Source organism: Oncorhynchus nerka, linkage group LG19, assembly GCF_034236695.1.
Source record: "Oncorhynchus nerka isolate Pitt River linkage group LG19, Oner_Uvic_2.0, whole genome shotgun sequence".
NCBI classification, from domain to species: Eukaryota; Metazoa; Chordata; class Actinopteri; order Salmoniformes; family Salmonidae; genus Oncorhynchus; species Oncorhynchus nerka.
The window spans coordinates 5,158,443-5,176,027 of record NC_088414.1 but is presented as its reverse complement, the minus strand read 5'-3'; the positions used below and the strand labels follow the sequence as shown (position 1 = coordinate 5,176,027).

Below are 17,585 nucleotides of genomic sequence, written 5' to 3'. Positions count from 1 at the left end.
TGTGTGTGTAAGTAATGCATGTCAATGTATACTGAGTGTACAAAACATTAAGGACACCGGATCTTTCCATGACAGACTGACCAGGTGAATCCAGGTGAAAGATGTCACTTGTTAAATCCACTTCAATCAGTGTAGATGAATTGTATTTTTAATTTTTATTTAAACTTTATTTAACTAGACAAATCAGTTAATAACAAATTCTTATTTACAATGACGGCCTTCCCCGGCCAAACCCTAACCCGGATGACGCTGGGCCAATTGTGCGCCGCCCTATGGGACCCCCAATCACAGCCGGTTGTGTTACAGCCTGGAATCGAACCAGGGCCTGTAGTAACGACCTCTAGCACAGAGTTAAGTGCTTTTGAACGGGCTATGTTAGTAGGTTCCAGGCGCACGGGTTTGTGTCAAATGTGCCGAATAGAACAGCTGTAGACCTCACAGTGAAATGTAAGAAAAAATCAAAATATCAAAGTAACAAATAATTCAAGAGCAGCAGTAAATAACAGTAACGAGGCTATATACAGGGGGCACCGGTACAGAGTCAATGTGCGGGGGCACCGGTTAGTCGAGGTAATTGAGGTAATATGTACATGTAGGTAGAGTTAAAGTGAGAGTAGCAGCAGAGTAAAAGAGGGGAGGGGCAATGCAAATAGTCTGAGTAGGCATTTGATTAGCTGTTCAGGAGTCTAATGGGGGTAGAAGCGGTTAAGTCCTCTTGGACCTAGACTTGGCCCTCCGGTACCGCTTGTCGTGTGGTAGCTGAGAGAACAGTCTATGACTAGGGTGGCTGGAGTCTTTGACAATTTTTAGGGCCTTCCTCTGACACCTGGTATAGAGGTCCTGGATGGCAGGAAGCTTGGCCGCAGTGATGTACTAGGCCGTATGCACTACCCTCTGTAGTGCCTTGCGGTTGGAGGCCGAGCAGTTGCCATACCAGGCAGTGATGCAACCCGTAAGAATGCTCTCGATGGTGCAGTTGTAGAACTTTTTGAGGATCTGAATATCCATGCCAAATCTTTTCAGTCCTCTGAGGGGGAATAGGATTTGTTGTGCCCTCTTCACTACTGTCTTGGGTGTGTTTGGACCATGATAGTTTGTTGTTGATGTGGACACCAAGGATCTTGAAGCTCTCAACCTGCTCCACTTCAGCCCTGTCGATGAGAATGGGGGCGTGCTCGGTCCTCCTTTTCCTGTCGTCCACAATCTTGATCACGTTGAGGGAGAGGTTGTTGTCCTGGCACCACACAGCCAGGTCTCTGACCTCCTCCCTATAGGCTGTCTCATTGTTGAGGGAGAGGTTGTTGTCCTGGCACCACACGGCCAGGTCTCTGACCTCCTCCCTATAGTCTGTCTCATCGTTGAGGGAGAGGTTGTTGTCCTGGCACCACACAGCCAGGTCTCTGACCTCCCTATAGGCTGTCTCATCGTTGAGGGAGAGGGTGTTGTCCTGGCACCACACAGCCAGGTCTCTGACCTCCCTATAGGCTGTCTCATTGTTGAGGGAGAGGTTGTTGTCCTGGCACCTCACGGCCAGGTCTCTGATAATCATTGTCGGTGATCAGATCTACCACTGTTGTGTCATTGTCAAACTTAACGATGGTGTTGGAGTCGTGCCTGGCCATGTAGTCATGAGTGAACAGGGAGTACAGGAGGGGCCTGAGCACGTACCCCAGAGGGGTCCCTGAGTTGAAGATCAGCGTGGCGGATGTGTTGCTACCCATCCTTACCACCTGGGGGCATCCCATCAGGAAGTCCAGGACCCAGTTGCAGAAGGTGTTTTGTCCCAGGGTGATGAGCTTTGAGTGCACTATGCTGTTGAACGCTGAGCTGTAGTCAATGAATAGCATTCTCACATAGGTGTTTCCTTTTGTCTAGGTTGGAAAGGGCAGTGTGGAGTGCAATAGAGATTGCATCATCTGTGGATCTGTCGGCGTAGTATGCAAATTATGTGGGTCTAAGGTTTCTGGGATGATGTTGTTGCTGTGAGCCATGGCTACAGCCGTGAGTGCTATAGGTCAGTGGTCATTTAGGCAGGTTGCCTTAGTTGTTTTGGGGCACAGGGACTATGGTGGTCTGCTTAAAACATGTTGTTATTACAGACTCAGTCTGGGACAGGTTGAAAATGTCAGTGAAGACACTTGCCAGTTGGTCAGCGCATGCTCGGAGTATACGTCCGTTAGTTTTTGCTTGTAAGCAGGAATCAGGAGGATAGAATTATGGTCAGATTTGCCAAATGGAGGACGAAGGAGAGCTTAAAATCGCGTCTCTGTATGTCGAGTAAAGGTGGTCTAAAGGTGCATTTTCCCCCTCTGGTTGCACATTTAACATGCTGGTAGAAATTAGGTAGAAGGGATTTAAGTTTGCCTGCATTAAATTCCCCGGCCACTAGGAACGCCGCCTCTGTATGAGCATTCGAGTGCGGACTTAGTGGCAGCATCGGTTTGTGGTGGTAAATAGACAGCTACGAAGAATATAGATGAAAACTCTTGGTAAATAGTGTGGTCTACAGTTTATCATGAGATACTCCACCAAAACCTCGAGACTTCCTGACTATTAAATTTTGTGCACAAGCTGTTGTTTACAAATATACATAGACCGCCACCCCTCTTCTTACCAGAGACGGCTGTTCTATCCTGCCGATACAGCGTAAAACCCACCAGCTGTATGTTATTCATGTCGTTGTTCAGCCACGACTCGGTGAAACATAAGATATTACAGTTTTTATTGTCCCGTTGGTAGGAAATACATGACCGTAGTTCGTCTATTTTATTATCCAATGATTGTACGTTGGCTAATAGGATTGATGGTAAAGGCAGATTACCCACTCGCCGTCGGATCCTTACAAGGCACCTCGTCCCCGATATATCTCTCTCTTTCTCCTAGAGAATGACGGGGATTTGGGCCTTGTCGGGTGTCTGAAATAAATCCTTTGTGTTAGACTCGTTACAGAAAAAATCTTCTTCCAGTACGAGGTGAGTATTCACTGTCCTGATATCTAGAAGCTCTTTACGGGTCATAAGAGACAGTGGCAGAAACATTAAATACAAAAAAAGTTACAAATAACGCAAAAAAACACACACAATAGCACAATTGGTTAGGGGACCGTAAAACGGCAGCCATCTCCTCCAGCGTCATCAAGAACTGCAACTCTGCTGGTTTTCTCACGTTCAACAGCTTCAGTGTGTATCAGAAATGGCCTACCACCCAAAGGACGGCAGGGTAGCCTAGTGGTTAGAGTGTTGGACTAGTAACCGGAAGGTTGCAAGTTCAAACCCCCGAGCTGACAAGGTACAAAATCTGTCGTTCTGTCCCTGAACAGGCAGTTAACCCACTGTTCCTAGGCCGTCATTGAAAATAAGAATTTGTTTTTAACTGACTTGCCTAGTAAAATAAAGGTAAAATAAAAATAACAAATAAATAAGGACAACCAGCCAACTTGGGCCAGCATCCCTGTGGAACACTTTTGACACCATGTAGAGTCCATGCCCTGACGAATTGAGGTTGTTCTGAGGGCAAAAGGGGTGTGTGCAACTCAATATTAGGAAGGTGTCCTTAATGTCTTGTACACTCAGTGTATGTATATACTAACTGTGGGGAGCCATCATGGCTGAGGGAATGAAGGTTCTGCTCCATGCGCTGGTAGTTGGGGACCTGAGTGGGAACGGGAATGGGCACTGACTGACCGTAGTTACCATAGTTACTGCCAGAGAACTCACTTGGCCGACTGAAAGAAGAGAGAAATCGGGAGCTACGTTTAACCCGGTCTAATCAATGCATTAACAAAGAGAGTGAAACAGCAAAAATACTGAGAGAATATTAACAGACAAAACATTATGTAATAGTGAGTGAAAGATAGAGCCCTTGATTTGTAATTGCTTTGGTAGAGAGGGGAGAGGATTATGATCAGATTGACCTACTACGACCAATATTATCACAATACCTAGGTGCTGATACTATGTGTATTGTGATTATCACAATACCTAGGTGCTGATACTATGTGTATTGTGATTATCACAATACCTAGGTGCTGATACTATGTGTATTGTGATTATCACAATACCTAGGTGCTGATACTATGTGTATTGTGATTATCACAATACCTAGGTGCTGATACTATGTGTATTGTGATTATCACAATACCTAGGTGCTGATACTATGTGTATTGTGATTATCACCATTCCTAGGTGCTGATACTATGTGTATTGTGATTATCACCATTCCTAGGTGCTGATACTATGTGTATTGTGATTATCACCATTCTATATGGATTCCCATTTGATAATACAATTTTATTGCTATTTGATGTTAAAAAAAAATATTGCTCACTGCTACAGAGAGAAAATTAGTTTTAAATCAGTCATGGAAATAAGAGCTGAAATATTGGCTCACTATATTTTTTATTTATTTTTGTAAATATTTTTTTATGTTGATTTTTTTGCTGTGTAGATTGATGAGGAAAACAAATAATTTAATACATTTTTAGAATAAGGCTGGAACGTAACAAAATGTGGAAAAAGTCAAGGGGTCTGAATTTACTTCCCAAATGCACTGTAGTAGGCCTAGCCTGTAGAATGGGATCCTGCTCTTTTTAATTAAGGCCATCAAAACTCTGTTCTCTCTCTGCATTGCCTATAGAAATGTTGCGCAACATGAGCTCATGGGCTCACATGAAGTATTTGATAAGACTACATTTGCTGATGTCAGAGTGATTAGAGCGACAGAGAGCTGAGTACCAAGGCAGTTAGACAGTTTGATAGGCTACTAAATGACCATCAGTAGCATCAGAGACTAAACGATCACGTGGAATTTGACTGCGGTCATGACTTGTGACCGCCGGTGTGGCGGTAATACGGTCACCGTAACAGCCGTACCCATCACTACTACTGACCTAACATCTTTTTGTCATCAAGCCTTACAAACAAATCCCCCTACTCTAGAAGGGTATCATTGGCCTGGGCTTCCAGTGCACAATACACATTGATTCACCCAGCTGCCAGAGTGAGGGAACTGGCATTAGCATGTCATGGCTTTAGTATGTCTGAACACTGAGAATAAGTGAATCCCTTTCCAGTAAGAGTGTGATCAGAACTTACCTGATGGGACTGTGGGAGCCACTGTAGGAGGGGGAGTGGGGTGGGGTCTTGCCCTGACTGCCCAGGCCACCAGAGGCCAATAGAGAGCTGAGGAGGAGGAGACAAGAGTTTAGTGGCTCTAATATATTATTAATAAGTAGGATTGTTCTTTTAAGCCGGTTTCACATTGGCATTTCCCAACAGCATTGTGTACAGATGCCCACATAAGACCAATGGGCTGGGAATTGCCAGGGACCTTGCGATACTTAGGTGCCAATATGATATGTATTGCGATTCCATATGTAAAGCAATTCGATACTGCAATTTTATTGCAATTTGAAATAAAAGTGCTGAAAACATGGCTTGCAATTTAAAAAGAAGAAAAAGCTATAGAATTAAAGATACCCGAGTATCGGGTCGTTAAGACACTAACAGCTTTCATTCTATAGCTTTTTCTTCTTTTTACATTGAAAGCCATGTTTTCAGCACTTTTATTTCCTGACTGATCAAAATATATTTTCCCGTGCTATCTCTTGTCTCTCTGCAGCAGACTTATACCGAGCAATATGTTTGGAACATCAAAGGCAATTAAGGTCACAGTTATGAAAACTTAGGACACAAGAGAGGCCTTTCTACTGACTCTGAAAAACACCAAAAGATGCCCAGGGTCCCTGCTCATTTGCGTGAACGTGCCTTAGGAATGCTGATGTGGCCAGGGTAAGAAATTGCAATATCTGTACTGTGAGATGCCTAAGACAGCGCTACAGGGAGACAGGATGGACAGCTGATCATCCTCGCAGTGGCAGACCACGTGTAACAACACCTGCACAGGATCAGTACATCTGAACACCACACCTGCGGGACAGGTACAGGATAGCAACAACAACTACCCAAGTTACACCAGGAAAGCAAAATCCCTCCATCAGTGCTCAGACTCTCCGCAATAGGCTGAGAGAGGCTGGACTGAGGGCTTGTAGGCCTGTTGTAAGGCAGCTTCTCACCGGCAACAAAGTCACATATGGGCACAAACCCACCGTCGCTGGACCAGACAGGACAAGCAAAAAGTGCTCTTCACTGACAAGTGGCGGTTTTGTCTCACCAGGGGAGATGGTTGGATTCGCGTTTATCGTTGAAGGAATGAGCGTTACACCGAGGCCTGTACTCTGGAGCGGGATCGATTTGGAGGTGGAGGGTCCGTCATGGTCTGGGGCGGTGTGTGTCACAGCATCATTGGACTGAGCTTGATGTCATTGCAGGCAATCTCAACGCTATGCGTTACCTCCTCCCTCATGTGGTACCCTTCCTGCAGGCTCATCCTGACATGACCCTCCAGCATGACAATGCCACCAGCCATACTGCTCGTTCTGTGCATGATTTCCTGCAAGACAGAAATGTCAGTGTTCTGCCATGGCCAGCGAAGGGCTCGGATCTCAATCGCATTGAGCACGTCTGGGATCTGATGGATGTGAGGGCTAGTGCCATTTCCCCCCCCCCCCCCCCCCCAGAAATGTCCGGGAACTTGCAGGTGCCTTGGTGGAAGAGTGGGGTAACATCTCACAGCAAGAACTGGCAAGTCTGGTGCAGTCCATGAGGAGGAGATGCACTGCAGTACTTAATGCAGCTGGTGACCACACCAGATACTGACTGTTACTTTTGATTTTGACCTCCCCTTGTTCAGGGACACATTATTCAATTTCTGTAAGTCACATGTCTGTGGAACTTGTTCAGTTTATGTCTCAGTTGTTGAATCGTGTTATGTTCATACAAATATTTACACATGTTAAGTTTGCTGAAAATAAACACAGTTGACAGTGAGAGGACGTTTCTTTTTTTTTGCTGAGTTTATATCTATATTTTTTACAAATCGATAGTTGGAATAAAAGTATAAATATACACTGAACAAAAACATAAACGCAACATGTAAAGTGCTGGTCCCATGTTTCATGAGCTGAAAATCCCAGAAGTGTTCCATACGCACAAAAATATTATTTCTCTCACATTTTGGGCACAAATTTGTTAACATCCCTGTTAGTGAGAATTTCTCCTTTGCCAAGATAACCCATCCACCTGACAGGTGAGGCATATCAAGAAGCTGATTAAACAGCATGATCATTACACAGGTGCACCTTGTGCTGGGGACAATAAAAGGCCATAACACAATGCCACACAACACAATGAAACAGATGTCTTAAGTTGAGGGAGCATGCAATTGGAATCCTGACTGCAGGAATGTCCACCAGAGCTGTTGTCAGATAATTTAATTTCTCTACCAACATCGTTTTAGAGAATTTGGCAGTACGGCCAACCGGTCTCACAACCACAGACCACATGTAACCACGCCAGCCCAGGACCTCCACATTCGGCTTCTTCACCTGCGGGGTTGCCTGAGACGAGCCACCTTGACAACTGATGAAACGGTGGGTTTGCACAACTGAAGAATTTCTGCACAGACTATCAGAAACCGCCTCAGGGAAGCTCATCTGCGCGCTCGTTGTCCTCATCAGGGTCTTGACCTGACTGCAGTTCAACATCGTAACCGAAACCGATTTCAGGGGGCAAATGCTCACTGTTGATGGCCACTGGCACGTTGGAGAAGTGTGCTCTTCAAGGATCAATTGTACGGGCGACCGGTTTGCTGATGTCAAAGGTGTGAACAGAGTGCCCCATGGTGGTGGTGTTATGGTATGGGCAGGCATAAGCCACGGAAAACGAACACAATTAAATTTTATCGATGGCAATATGAAACCGATTTCATATATGAATGCACAAAGTGACAAGATCCTGAGGCCCATTGTTGTGCCTTTCATCCGCCGCCATCACGTGATGTTTCAGCATGATAATGCACAGCTCCATGTCGCAATGATCTGTAGACAATTCCTAGAAGCTAAAAATGTCTCGGTTCTTCCATGGCTTGCACACTCACCCATTAAGCATGTTTGGGATGCTATGTATCGACGTGTACGACAGCGTGTTCCAGTTCCAGCCAATATCCAGCAACTTCACGGCCATTGAAAAGGAGTGGGACAACATTCCACAATCAACAGCCTGATCAACTCTATGTGAAGGAGATGTGTTGTGCTGCAAGAGGAAAATGGTGGTCACACAAAATACTGAGTGGTTTTCTGATCCACGCCCCTACCTTTTATTAAAGGTTTCTATGACCAACAGATGCATATCTGTATTACCAGTCATGTGAAATCCAGAGATTAGGGCCTAATTAAGTTATTTCCTCATATGAACTGTAACTCAGTAAAATCTTTGAAATTGTTGCAGGTTGCGTTTATATTTTTGTTCAGTGTAAAATCATCCTAAATAATATTACGATATGTAACTATCGATTTTTGTCCCCATCTCTAAAGACCATGTCCATTAAACTCACCTGCTGTTCATCAGACTGTCGTGGAACACCTTCCCAGTAGGCCCGTCACAGGTGAGCTCACCTGCTGAGAAACCATAACAACATGTCAAAGAGGAATGACCATACAGCCAAACTGATGAACCTCAGAATCATCTCAGAAAGTGGACTACACTGCTATTATACCTTCAGAATGAAAGTCATAAAAACAACCTCTGGATTCTATACACATTACAGACTGAAGAGCAACAAGAACACCACTTGGTGGTTGAGGAATGAGGATGCGCTTACTGGGAAAGTGGACGGGCACCATTACAAAGTCGTCTGTGTCACAAGAGGAGTTCTTGCTGCTGCAGCCACCTCCAGACGAGTCCTTGAGGACAAGGCCAGGGGCATCGTGGGTAGGGGAGGCAAGGGTCTTGGCGCGGAGCTGCTGGACCTCAGCCAGAGACTGCTGCAGAGAGAGAGAGAGGAACTATGACCACAGCACTGACTCACAGCACTGAAAGAGTGGGAGACCCCGGTGCACAACTGAGCAAGAGGACAAGTACATTAGAATGTCTAGTTTGAGAAACAGATGCCTCACAAATACTCAACTGGCAGCTTCATTAAATAGTACCCGCAAAAACACCAGTCTCAATGTCAACAGTGAATTGGCGACTCCGGGATACTGGCCTTCAAGGCAAAGTTCCTCTGTCCAGTGTTTGTGTTCTTTTTCCCATCTTAATCTTTTCTTTTTATTGGCCAGTGAAATTTATTTTGATTTGCAACTCTGCCTAGAAGGCCAGCATCCCGGAGTCTCCAGACATTTCACGTGTTTTCATGGGTGATACGCTTCGACAACTGTGATGCAAGACCAGGCCAGCCATCAACAAGACAGCTGGCAGCGATCAGAGAGGTTTGGCACAAGTGGGTGGAGCGCCTGCCACTCATCTATAACCCAAGTCCAGACATCACAGTGGATGAGCATCTGGACGCTGCCCTTTCAAACAGTACATGCCAAGCCAACCGTCTAAATATGGAATAAAGATATGGGCAGCATGTAATGCCAGGAACAGTTATGCCCTGGAACATGCAGGTTTACACCAGGAAACCTGCTGACGGTGTTCCCAGAAGGAACCAGGGGAAGCGGGTTGTCCTGGAAATGACTGCAGGTCTCCAGGGGCACAACATAACATGTGACAATTTCGTCACCTCGTATGGTTTTGGTCAGGAGCAGCTCCAGAAGAAAAGGACCACGGTGGGGAAGGAACAAGCCTGAGTTGCCTCCTGCCTCTCCTACTCACTACCAAAGACAGGGATCTTTTTTCCTCTAAATTTGCCTTCACAGATACACACACACTCGTGTCCTACTGCCGAAGAAAGTGCTACTGATGACAACTCTGCACCGGGATGCCGCTGTGAGTACCTGGGAGGACAGGAAGCCCAACACTGTCCTGGAATACAACAGGAACAAGGAACAAAAGGGGTGTCACTTTTCATCTTTCAAGTCTCACATACTTTTTTTTTCTATTACCAGATTGTTTTATCTGCACCATAAAAATAAGACATGTTGTTGTTTGGTGAAATGTTCGTTGAATTTGTGAACAATATGGAGTCAATTCTATTCATTTGAATATGTAAATATGTTTTAGATTTTAGATAGCAATTTTTCACGTTACTACGCAAGACATGAAGTACCACTTGTATGCACTCATTCTTTTATTTACTGATCGTTGCACTTTTTGCAGGTTACTGGCACATTGTAAGAGGATGACGGCACGTTGGCTCATGGTGGTGTTCTTCAACATCCTAGATGTGTCGGGCCTACAAGGCGTTTGTGGTGTGGATGGAGTTGAATCCAGGCTGGAAGCAGGGGAATTTCTTCAAGAGGAGAGTTGGGGAAAGCCATGGTGGCACCCCTCATTCAAAGGCGCCAACACCTTCCTCCAACACCATCCTCTGCTGGATTGGTGAAAGATATACAAGGGCCAGAAGCTAGATTTACGGCTGCCAGAGACAGAAGAGACAAAAGAAAGGACGTGCAATCTGTGTGCACCAAGAGATGTCAAAACGAGCATTAGGTGCCATAAATGCAGTGCATGTATTTACAAGGGACATGCAACAACCACCATCTATTGTCCAACATATGCATGAGAACACACAAAATGTAACCACCAACATATGCATGAGAACACACAAAATGTAACCACCAACATATGCATGAGAACACACAAAATGTAACCACCAACATGTGCATGAGAACACACAAAATGTAACCACCAACATGTGCATGAGAACACACAAAATGTAACCACCAACATGTGCATGAGAACACACAAAATGTAACCACCAACATGTGCATGAGAACACACAAAATGTAACCACCAACATATGCATGAGAACACACAAAATGTAACCACCAACATATGCATGAGAACACACAAAATGTAACCACCATTGATTGACAGATTGTGAACATTTTTATGTTTTTGTTAGTAATACTGTTATTGTTACTGTTGTTATTTAATGTGTTCGGACATTCATTTTGTAAAATGGTAAAGTTGTGAAAACTAAATACAGGCACAGACTGTGTGTGGAAAATGATTTAAGACAGACTCTCTCCAATACAACCCAACATTGCAGAGTTATGTGCATCCTTTCAAGCACACCCCTCATTAACCTGTGGTGAGTTATTCACAATTGTCGATGAACAAATAAGGTTTTATATGTAAGATGGTTAAAATAAAGAGAAATGATTGGGTCATATGATTGAGTGTAGTCTGGCCCAGGAGTGGGAAGGTGAACGGAAAGGCTCTGGAGCAACGAACCGCCCTTGCTGTCTCTGCCTGGCCGGTTCCCCTCTTTCCACTGGGATTCTCTGCCTCTATCCTGTTACGGGGGCTGAGTCACTGGCTTACTGGGGCTCTCTCATGCCGTCCCTGGGGGGGTGCGTCACCTGGGTGGGTTGATTCACTGTTGTGGTCAGCCTGTCTGGGTGGCGCCCCTTGGGTTGTGCCGTGGCGGAGATCTTTGTGGGCTATACTCGGCCTTGTCTCAGGATGGTAAGTTGGTGGTTGAAGATATCCCTCTAGTGGTGTGGGGGCTGTGCTTTGGCAAAGTGGGTGGGGTTATATCCTTCTTGTTTGGCCCTGTCTGGGGGTGTCCTCGGATGGAGCCACAGTGTCTCCTGACCCCTCCTGTCTCAGCCTCCAGTATTTATGCTGCAGTAGTTTATGTGTCGGGGGGCTAGGGTCAGTTTGTTATATCTGGAGTACTTCTCCTGTCCTATTCGGTGTCCTGTGTGAATCTAAGTGTGCGTTCTCTAATTCTCTCCTTCTCTCTTTCTTTCTCTCTCTCGGAGGACCTGAGCCCTAGGACCATGTCCCAGGACTACCTGACATGATGACTCCTTGCTGTCCCCAGTCCACCTGGCCATGCTGCTGCTCCAGTTTCAACTGTTCTGCCTTACTATTATTCAACCATGCTGGTCATTTATGAACATTTGAACATCTTGGCCACGTTCTGTTATAATCTCCACCCGGCACAGCCAGAAGAGGACTGGCCACCCCACATATGCTCTCTCTAATTCTCTCGCTCTCTCTCGGAGGACCTGAGCCCTAGGACCGTGCCCCAGGACTACCTGACATGATGACTCCTTGCTGTCCCCAGTCCACCTGACTGTGCTGCTGCTCCAGTTTCAACTGTTCTGCCTTATTATTATTATTCGACCATGCTGGTCATTTATGAACATTTGAACATCTTGGTCATGTTCTGTTATAATCTCTACCCGGCACAGCCAGAAAAGGACTGGCCACCCCACATAGCCCGGTTCCTCTCTATGTTTCTTCCTAGGTTTTGGCCTTTCTAGGGAGTTTTTCCTAGCCACCGTGCTTTTACACCTGCATTGTTTGCTGTTTGGGGTTTTAGGCTGGGTTTCTGTACAGCACTTTGAGATATCAGCTGATGTACGAAGGGCTATATAAATCAATTTGATTTGATTTGATTGATTATTATTATTATTTGTGCCCTGGTCCTATAAGAGCTCTTTGTCACTTCCCACGAGCCGGGTTGTGACGACAACTCACACTCATTCTATTGTTTAATAAATGTATTGTATAGTGTGTGTGGCAGGCTTACAATGATGTCAAAAAACAACATTTGAGAGTGCACTGACCCTGGTGCTAGAGGGGGTACAGCTGAGCCTGGTGCTAGAGGGGGTACGCAGCTGGAAGTTGAATGTTTGAAGGGGTACGGGACTATAAAAAGTTTGGGAACCACTGCTGTAGACTGACCAGGGGAATCCAGGTGAAAGCTATGATCCCTTATTGATGTCACTTGTTAAATCCACTTCAATTAGTGGGTAAATGGGAGGAGACAGGGGTAAAGAAGGATTTTTAAGCCTTGAGACAATTGAGACATGGATTGTGTATGTGTGCCATTCAGAGGGTGAATGGTCAAGACCAACGTTTTAAGTGCCTTTTAATGGGGTATGGTAGTAGGTGCCAAGCGCACTGGTTTGTGTCAAGAACTGCAACGCTGCTGGGTTTTTCACACTCAACAGTTTCCTGTGTGTATCAAGAACGGTTCACTACCCAAAGAGCATCCAGGCAACTGGACACACATGTCGGAAACATTGGAGTCAACATGGGCCAACATCCCTGTGGAAACATTGGAGTCAACATGGGCCAGCATCCCTGTGGAAACATTGGAGTCAACATGGGCCAGCATCCCTGTGGAAACATTGGAGTCAACATGGGCCAACATCCCTGTGGAAACATTGGAGTCAACATGGGCCAGCATCCCTGTGGAAACATTGGAGTCAACATGGGCCAACATCCCTGTGGAATGCTTGACACCTTGTGGAGTCCATGTCCCAACGAATCAAGGCTGTTCTGAGGGAAAAATTAATATTAGGAAAGTGTATACACACACACACAGACACACTCACCGGTGGGGAGGCTAAATGTGAGTTGGAAGAGCTGCTACAGGAGCTTGCTGAAGCAGAGCTGGGAAAGCATGTCATGGTCACAGCAGGAGCTGTATCAAAGAAAAATATCAATATAAATTCTCAAAATAACAAATACATTCATTCATTCATCACACCGTCCTCGTCATATGATAGATTGGTTCGGATGTTTCAATCAGGGTTGAGAAGATGGATGCATAAGGACCGTTACGCACTCTTCTTCATGGACGAGCTCGTCTCTAGGAAGGGGTGACAGAAGAACTCCTCTACAATGACAAGAGATAAAAAGATTGAAAGTGAGGAACTTGCTCCTCAATTTTAAATAATGAGCACTGGTTTTGACCCCTGTGAGTGTGACCCCACTGACCGAAGTCCATGCGGTCCTTGTGGTTGCGCTGCAGAAGACCCAGCAGCAGATTCCTCAGGTGACAGGAGGTCTCTCTGGGGATGCTGGGTGGGGAGACAAAAGTCACCGTGAATGCATGATGGTACTTCACACTTCATTCCTGCTGTAACAATCGATCGGGGGGCCTGTTTTGCATTTCCCCACAAATGGTTAATGTTCGGATTGTGGTAGCGGATCCTAATCAAATGTTAAAAGCAGTGCGCGAGACTATGATAATCACAAGTCATTTGTAACATATCCTGTGGTCAAATCCAGTCTACCACAGTATTAGTTAATTAACATGGAAGCACCATTCAATACACACTCTCATGTGAAAGGAATCTGTACTCTCTATCTCTAAAAACACACACACACACACAACTACGAAGAGCTGATCAACACTGACTTGGGGCTGAGGTTCTTGTTTTTCTCATAAAACAGCCGGAGGTCCTGGGGACTGCTAGCCTGTGGGTAGCACACACAGACAGATACACACAAATGTTAACAGAACAAATCAACTTCAGTGTTCGCATGCACACAAGTTAGTTTAAAAAGGGAGTGTAAAGATCTGAAGAGGAAACACAGTCAGCTGATCCTGTCTGGCCAGTTTGGGTTACTCGCTTTCCTAAGAGCCTTAGGAAAGGCTGGATAAATAGTCTTGTTGTTTTAACTCTAGCTTGTCTACAGTTTGCGATCTCTCACATTATGTGGAAAGAAAAGCCAGTCTGTTCGTGTCTAAGAGAAAACCAAAGCTGATTACAGTCACGCCAGTTTTAAATATTGTATGACAAGTCAAAAACAAACTCTCTTGCTGAATGACCCCTTTCTGCAGAGTGGATTCATTTTAACCATTCAAACACCACCCCTTTGATTACGCCTTTGAGACCGGTATATATGGGTATGATTTGAGTCCTATCTCACTATGGTGCTCACCTGAAACGGGGCTTTCCCAGTCAGACACTGGAACAAAATGGTACCGATGCTCCACAGGTCAGCCTTGGCATCATAGTTCTGAGACATGATGACTTCAGGTGCCTGGTGGATATGGGGGAAACATTTCAGAGATGCACACACACGACCTAATGGGACAGATACACACCCTCTACCTGCCTATGGTCAGGCTGTAACTAGGAGGTGCTCACCATGTACATAGGGGACCCACACAGAGTGGCAGCCATCATGTTGTTCTGAAGGTAGCGGGCAAACCCAAAGTCAGCTGTAGAGAGGGATAGAAGAAGAACAGCAAGGGGGGTAAAACATAAGATCAAATAGCAATGTACAAGTGGAGACCACAGCTGTGCACTCAGATACTCAGCAAAACCTTTTTGGCAATCACAAAATGTTTGCAATGAGTGGAAAAATGTAATACCAGCTGGGAACGACTGGAGAGGTTACAGTGCAGAGAGAACTCAATTGATTTTCCACTGAGCCACCAAGAGGACCGGTGACTGGAAGTTTTGTAAGACATGTTTGAAACCTGTCATCTTACTCTTAATTGCACTGGAACACCTTTATATTATATTAGCAACGGTCCTATTTCAGAATATCACTGGGAAAACAAAATCACCAGTGGTAGCTAAAAAGGCTAACATTCAAGATCAATGGGCCATGAGAAATATCCACACAAAGACACATGTCATCATCACCACTAACTAACTACAGTGTTGCACTGTTAACTTCCTTTCAAAGTGAGCGATCCACACACTCAACTGTTTAAAGATGTACTATGCAGAAATCCCTCTGTCATTTCCTGGTTGCTATAATTCTAATAGCTTGCCTAACTTCCGTTTATGTGACAAAACAAGCAAGTATAGTGTAGAGAATCATTGTACCATCTAAACTGCTGTGAAATATATTTTCCATAACCAAAAATATTGTATTTTCAGCTGTTTGAAACTGGTGTACAAAACCAAAAGAGGTTTTTAGACTTGCTTTCAATGAGAATGACAGACCAATAACTCACATTTCTGTGTGCTTTTTGTTGGGCCACCCAAAAATAACCAAGAGTTTTTTAGACTTGCTTTCAATGAGAATGACAGACCAATAACTCACATTTCTGTGTGCTTTTTGTTGGGCCGCCCAAAAATAAACTTATTGCAGCTTTAAGAGTTTGTGCGGTGATCTTGGAGCTGAGCAACTTTCAACAGCGGCGTGAGGAATATAACACTGTTGTGAGGTATGCTTCAGCCTTCACAAAGGCAATACATTCTGTCTGCAGGATAAATGGGCTTGATAGGGATTAATATGAGTGAGTTTTAAACACATACAAAAAAATGCTACTCTTTTGTCTTCAGCCCTGCACTAATTCATTCTTCACACAATTGTGATTATCAGCTATTACATGGGTGTCAATTAATTCGGTGGAAAGATGGAACTCTTTGTCGCTATAATTTACATGATGCATTACAGTGCACGTGCATGCACACACACGAGAAGTATTCAGACCCCTTGACTTTTTCCACATTTTGTTATATTACAGCCTTATTCTGAAATTGATTCAATAGTTTTTTAATCAATTTGCCCCATAATGCAGATATTTAGAAATGTTTGCAAATGTATATATATATAATTTAAAAAATATGTAAAAAACGGAAATAATACATTTACATAAGTATTCAGACCCTTTACTCAGTACTTTGTTGAAGCACCTTTGGCAGCAATTACAGCCTCAAGTCTTCTTGGGTATGATGCTACAAGCTTGGCACACCTGTATTTGGGGAGTTTCTCCCATTCTTCTCTGCAGATCCTCTCAAGCTCGGTCAGGTTGGATGGGGAGTGTCGCTGCACAGCTATTTTCAGGTCTATCCAGAGACATTCGATTGGGTTGAAGTCCGGGCTCTGCCTGGGCCACTCAAGGACATTCAGAGACTTGTGTCGAAGCCACTCCTGCGTTGTCTTGGCTGTGTGCTTAGGGTCGTTGTCCTGTTGGAAGGTGAACCGTCGCCCCAGTCTGAGGTCTTGAGCTCTCCAGGACAGGTTTTCATCAAGGATCTCTTGTGCTTTGCTCCGTTCATCTTTCACTCGATCCTGACTAGTCTCCCAGTCCCTATCGCTGAAAAGTGGCTTCGGTCTGGCCACCATCTCCACAGAGGAAATCTGGAGCTCTGTCAGAATGACCATTGGGTTCTTGATCTCCTCCCTGACCAAGGCCCTTCTCCCCCGATTGGGCGGCCAGCTCTAGGAAGAGTCTTGGTGATTCCAAAATTCTTCCATTTAAGAATGATGTGTCCACTGTGTTCTTCGGGACCTTCAGACATTTTATTATTATTACCACCCCCGATTTCCATCTTGTCTCATCGCTGCAACTCCCCAATGGGCTCGAGAGGCGAAGGTCGAGTCACGTGTCCTCCGAAACATGACCCGCCAAACCCCGCTTCCTAACACCCACCCACTTAACCCAGGAAGCCAGCGGCACCAATGTGTCGGAGGAAAACACCATTTACCTGACGACCGAGGTCAGTCTGCAGGCTCCCAGCCCGCCACAAGGAGTCGCTAGAGTGCATTGAGCCAAGTAAAGCACCTCCGGCCAAACCCTCCCCTAACCCGGGCGATGCTGTGCGCCGCCCTATGGAACTTCCGATCATGACCGATTGTGATACAGCCCGGGATCAAACCCGGGTCTGTAGTGATGCCTCTAGCACAGTGTTGCAGTGCCTTAGACCACTGCGCCACTCGGGAGGCCCTCTGCAAACATTTTTCAATACCCTTCCCCAGATCTGTGCCTCGACACATTTCTGTCTTGGTGCTCTACAGACAATTCCTTTGACCTCATGGCATGGTTTTTGCTCTGACATTAACTGTCAACTGTGGGACCTTATATATACA

At 45.2% G+C, this 17,585-nt stretch overlaps 1 protein-coding gene across 5 annotated transcripts in view; it reads right to left on the bottom strand.

Moving 5' to 3' along the window:
• Positions 1-17,585, bottom strand: part of LOC115125727 (serine/threonine-protein kinase ULK1-like) — a 46,810-nt gene that overhangs the window by 5,616 nt on the left and 23,609 nt on the right. For 3 of the 5 annotated variants that reach the window (XM_029655277.2, XM_029655279.2, XM_029655280.2), the window contains exons 7-16: positions 14,903-14,976; positions 14,694-14,795; positions 14,167-14,225; positions 13,743-13,825; positions 13,591-13,641; positions 13,358-13,446; positions 8,719-8,881; positions 8,452-8,515; positions 5,094-5,180; positions 3,590-3,724 (exon numbers count right to left, since the gene is read on the bottom strand). In XM_029655277.2, coding sequence (XP_029511137.1) covers positions 3,590-3,724; positions 5,094-5,180; positions 8,452-8,515; positions 8,719-8,881; positions 13,358-13,446; positions 13,591-13,641; positions 13,743-13,825; positions 14,167-14,225; positions 14,694-14,795; positions 14,903-14,976 — 907 coding nt within the window. The remainder of the gene's footprint in view (positions 1-3,589; positions 3,725-5,093; positions 5,181-8,451; positions 8,516-8,718; positions 8,882-13,357; positions 13,447-13,590; positions 13,642-13,742; positions 13,826-14,166; positions 14,226-14,693; positions 14,796-14,902; positions 14,977-17,585) is intronic. The other 2 variants (XM_029655278.2, XM_029655281.2) reach the window with 2 other exon arrangements.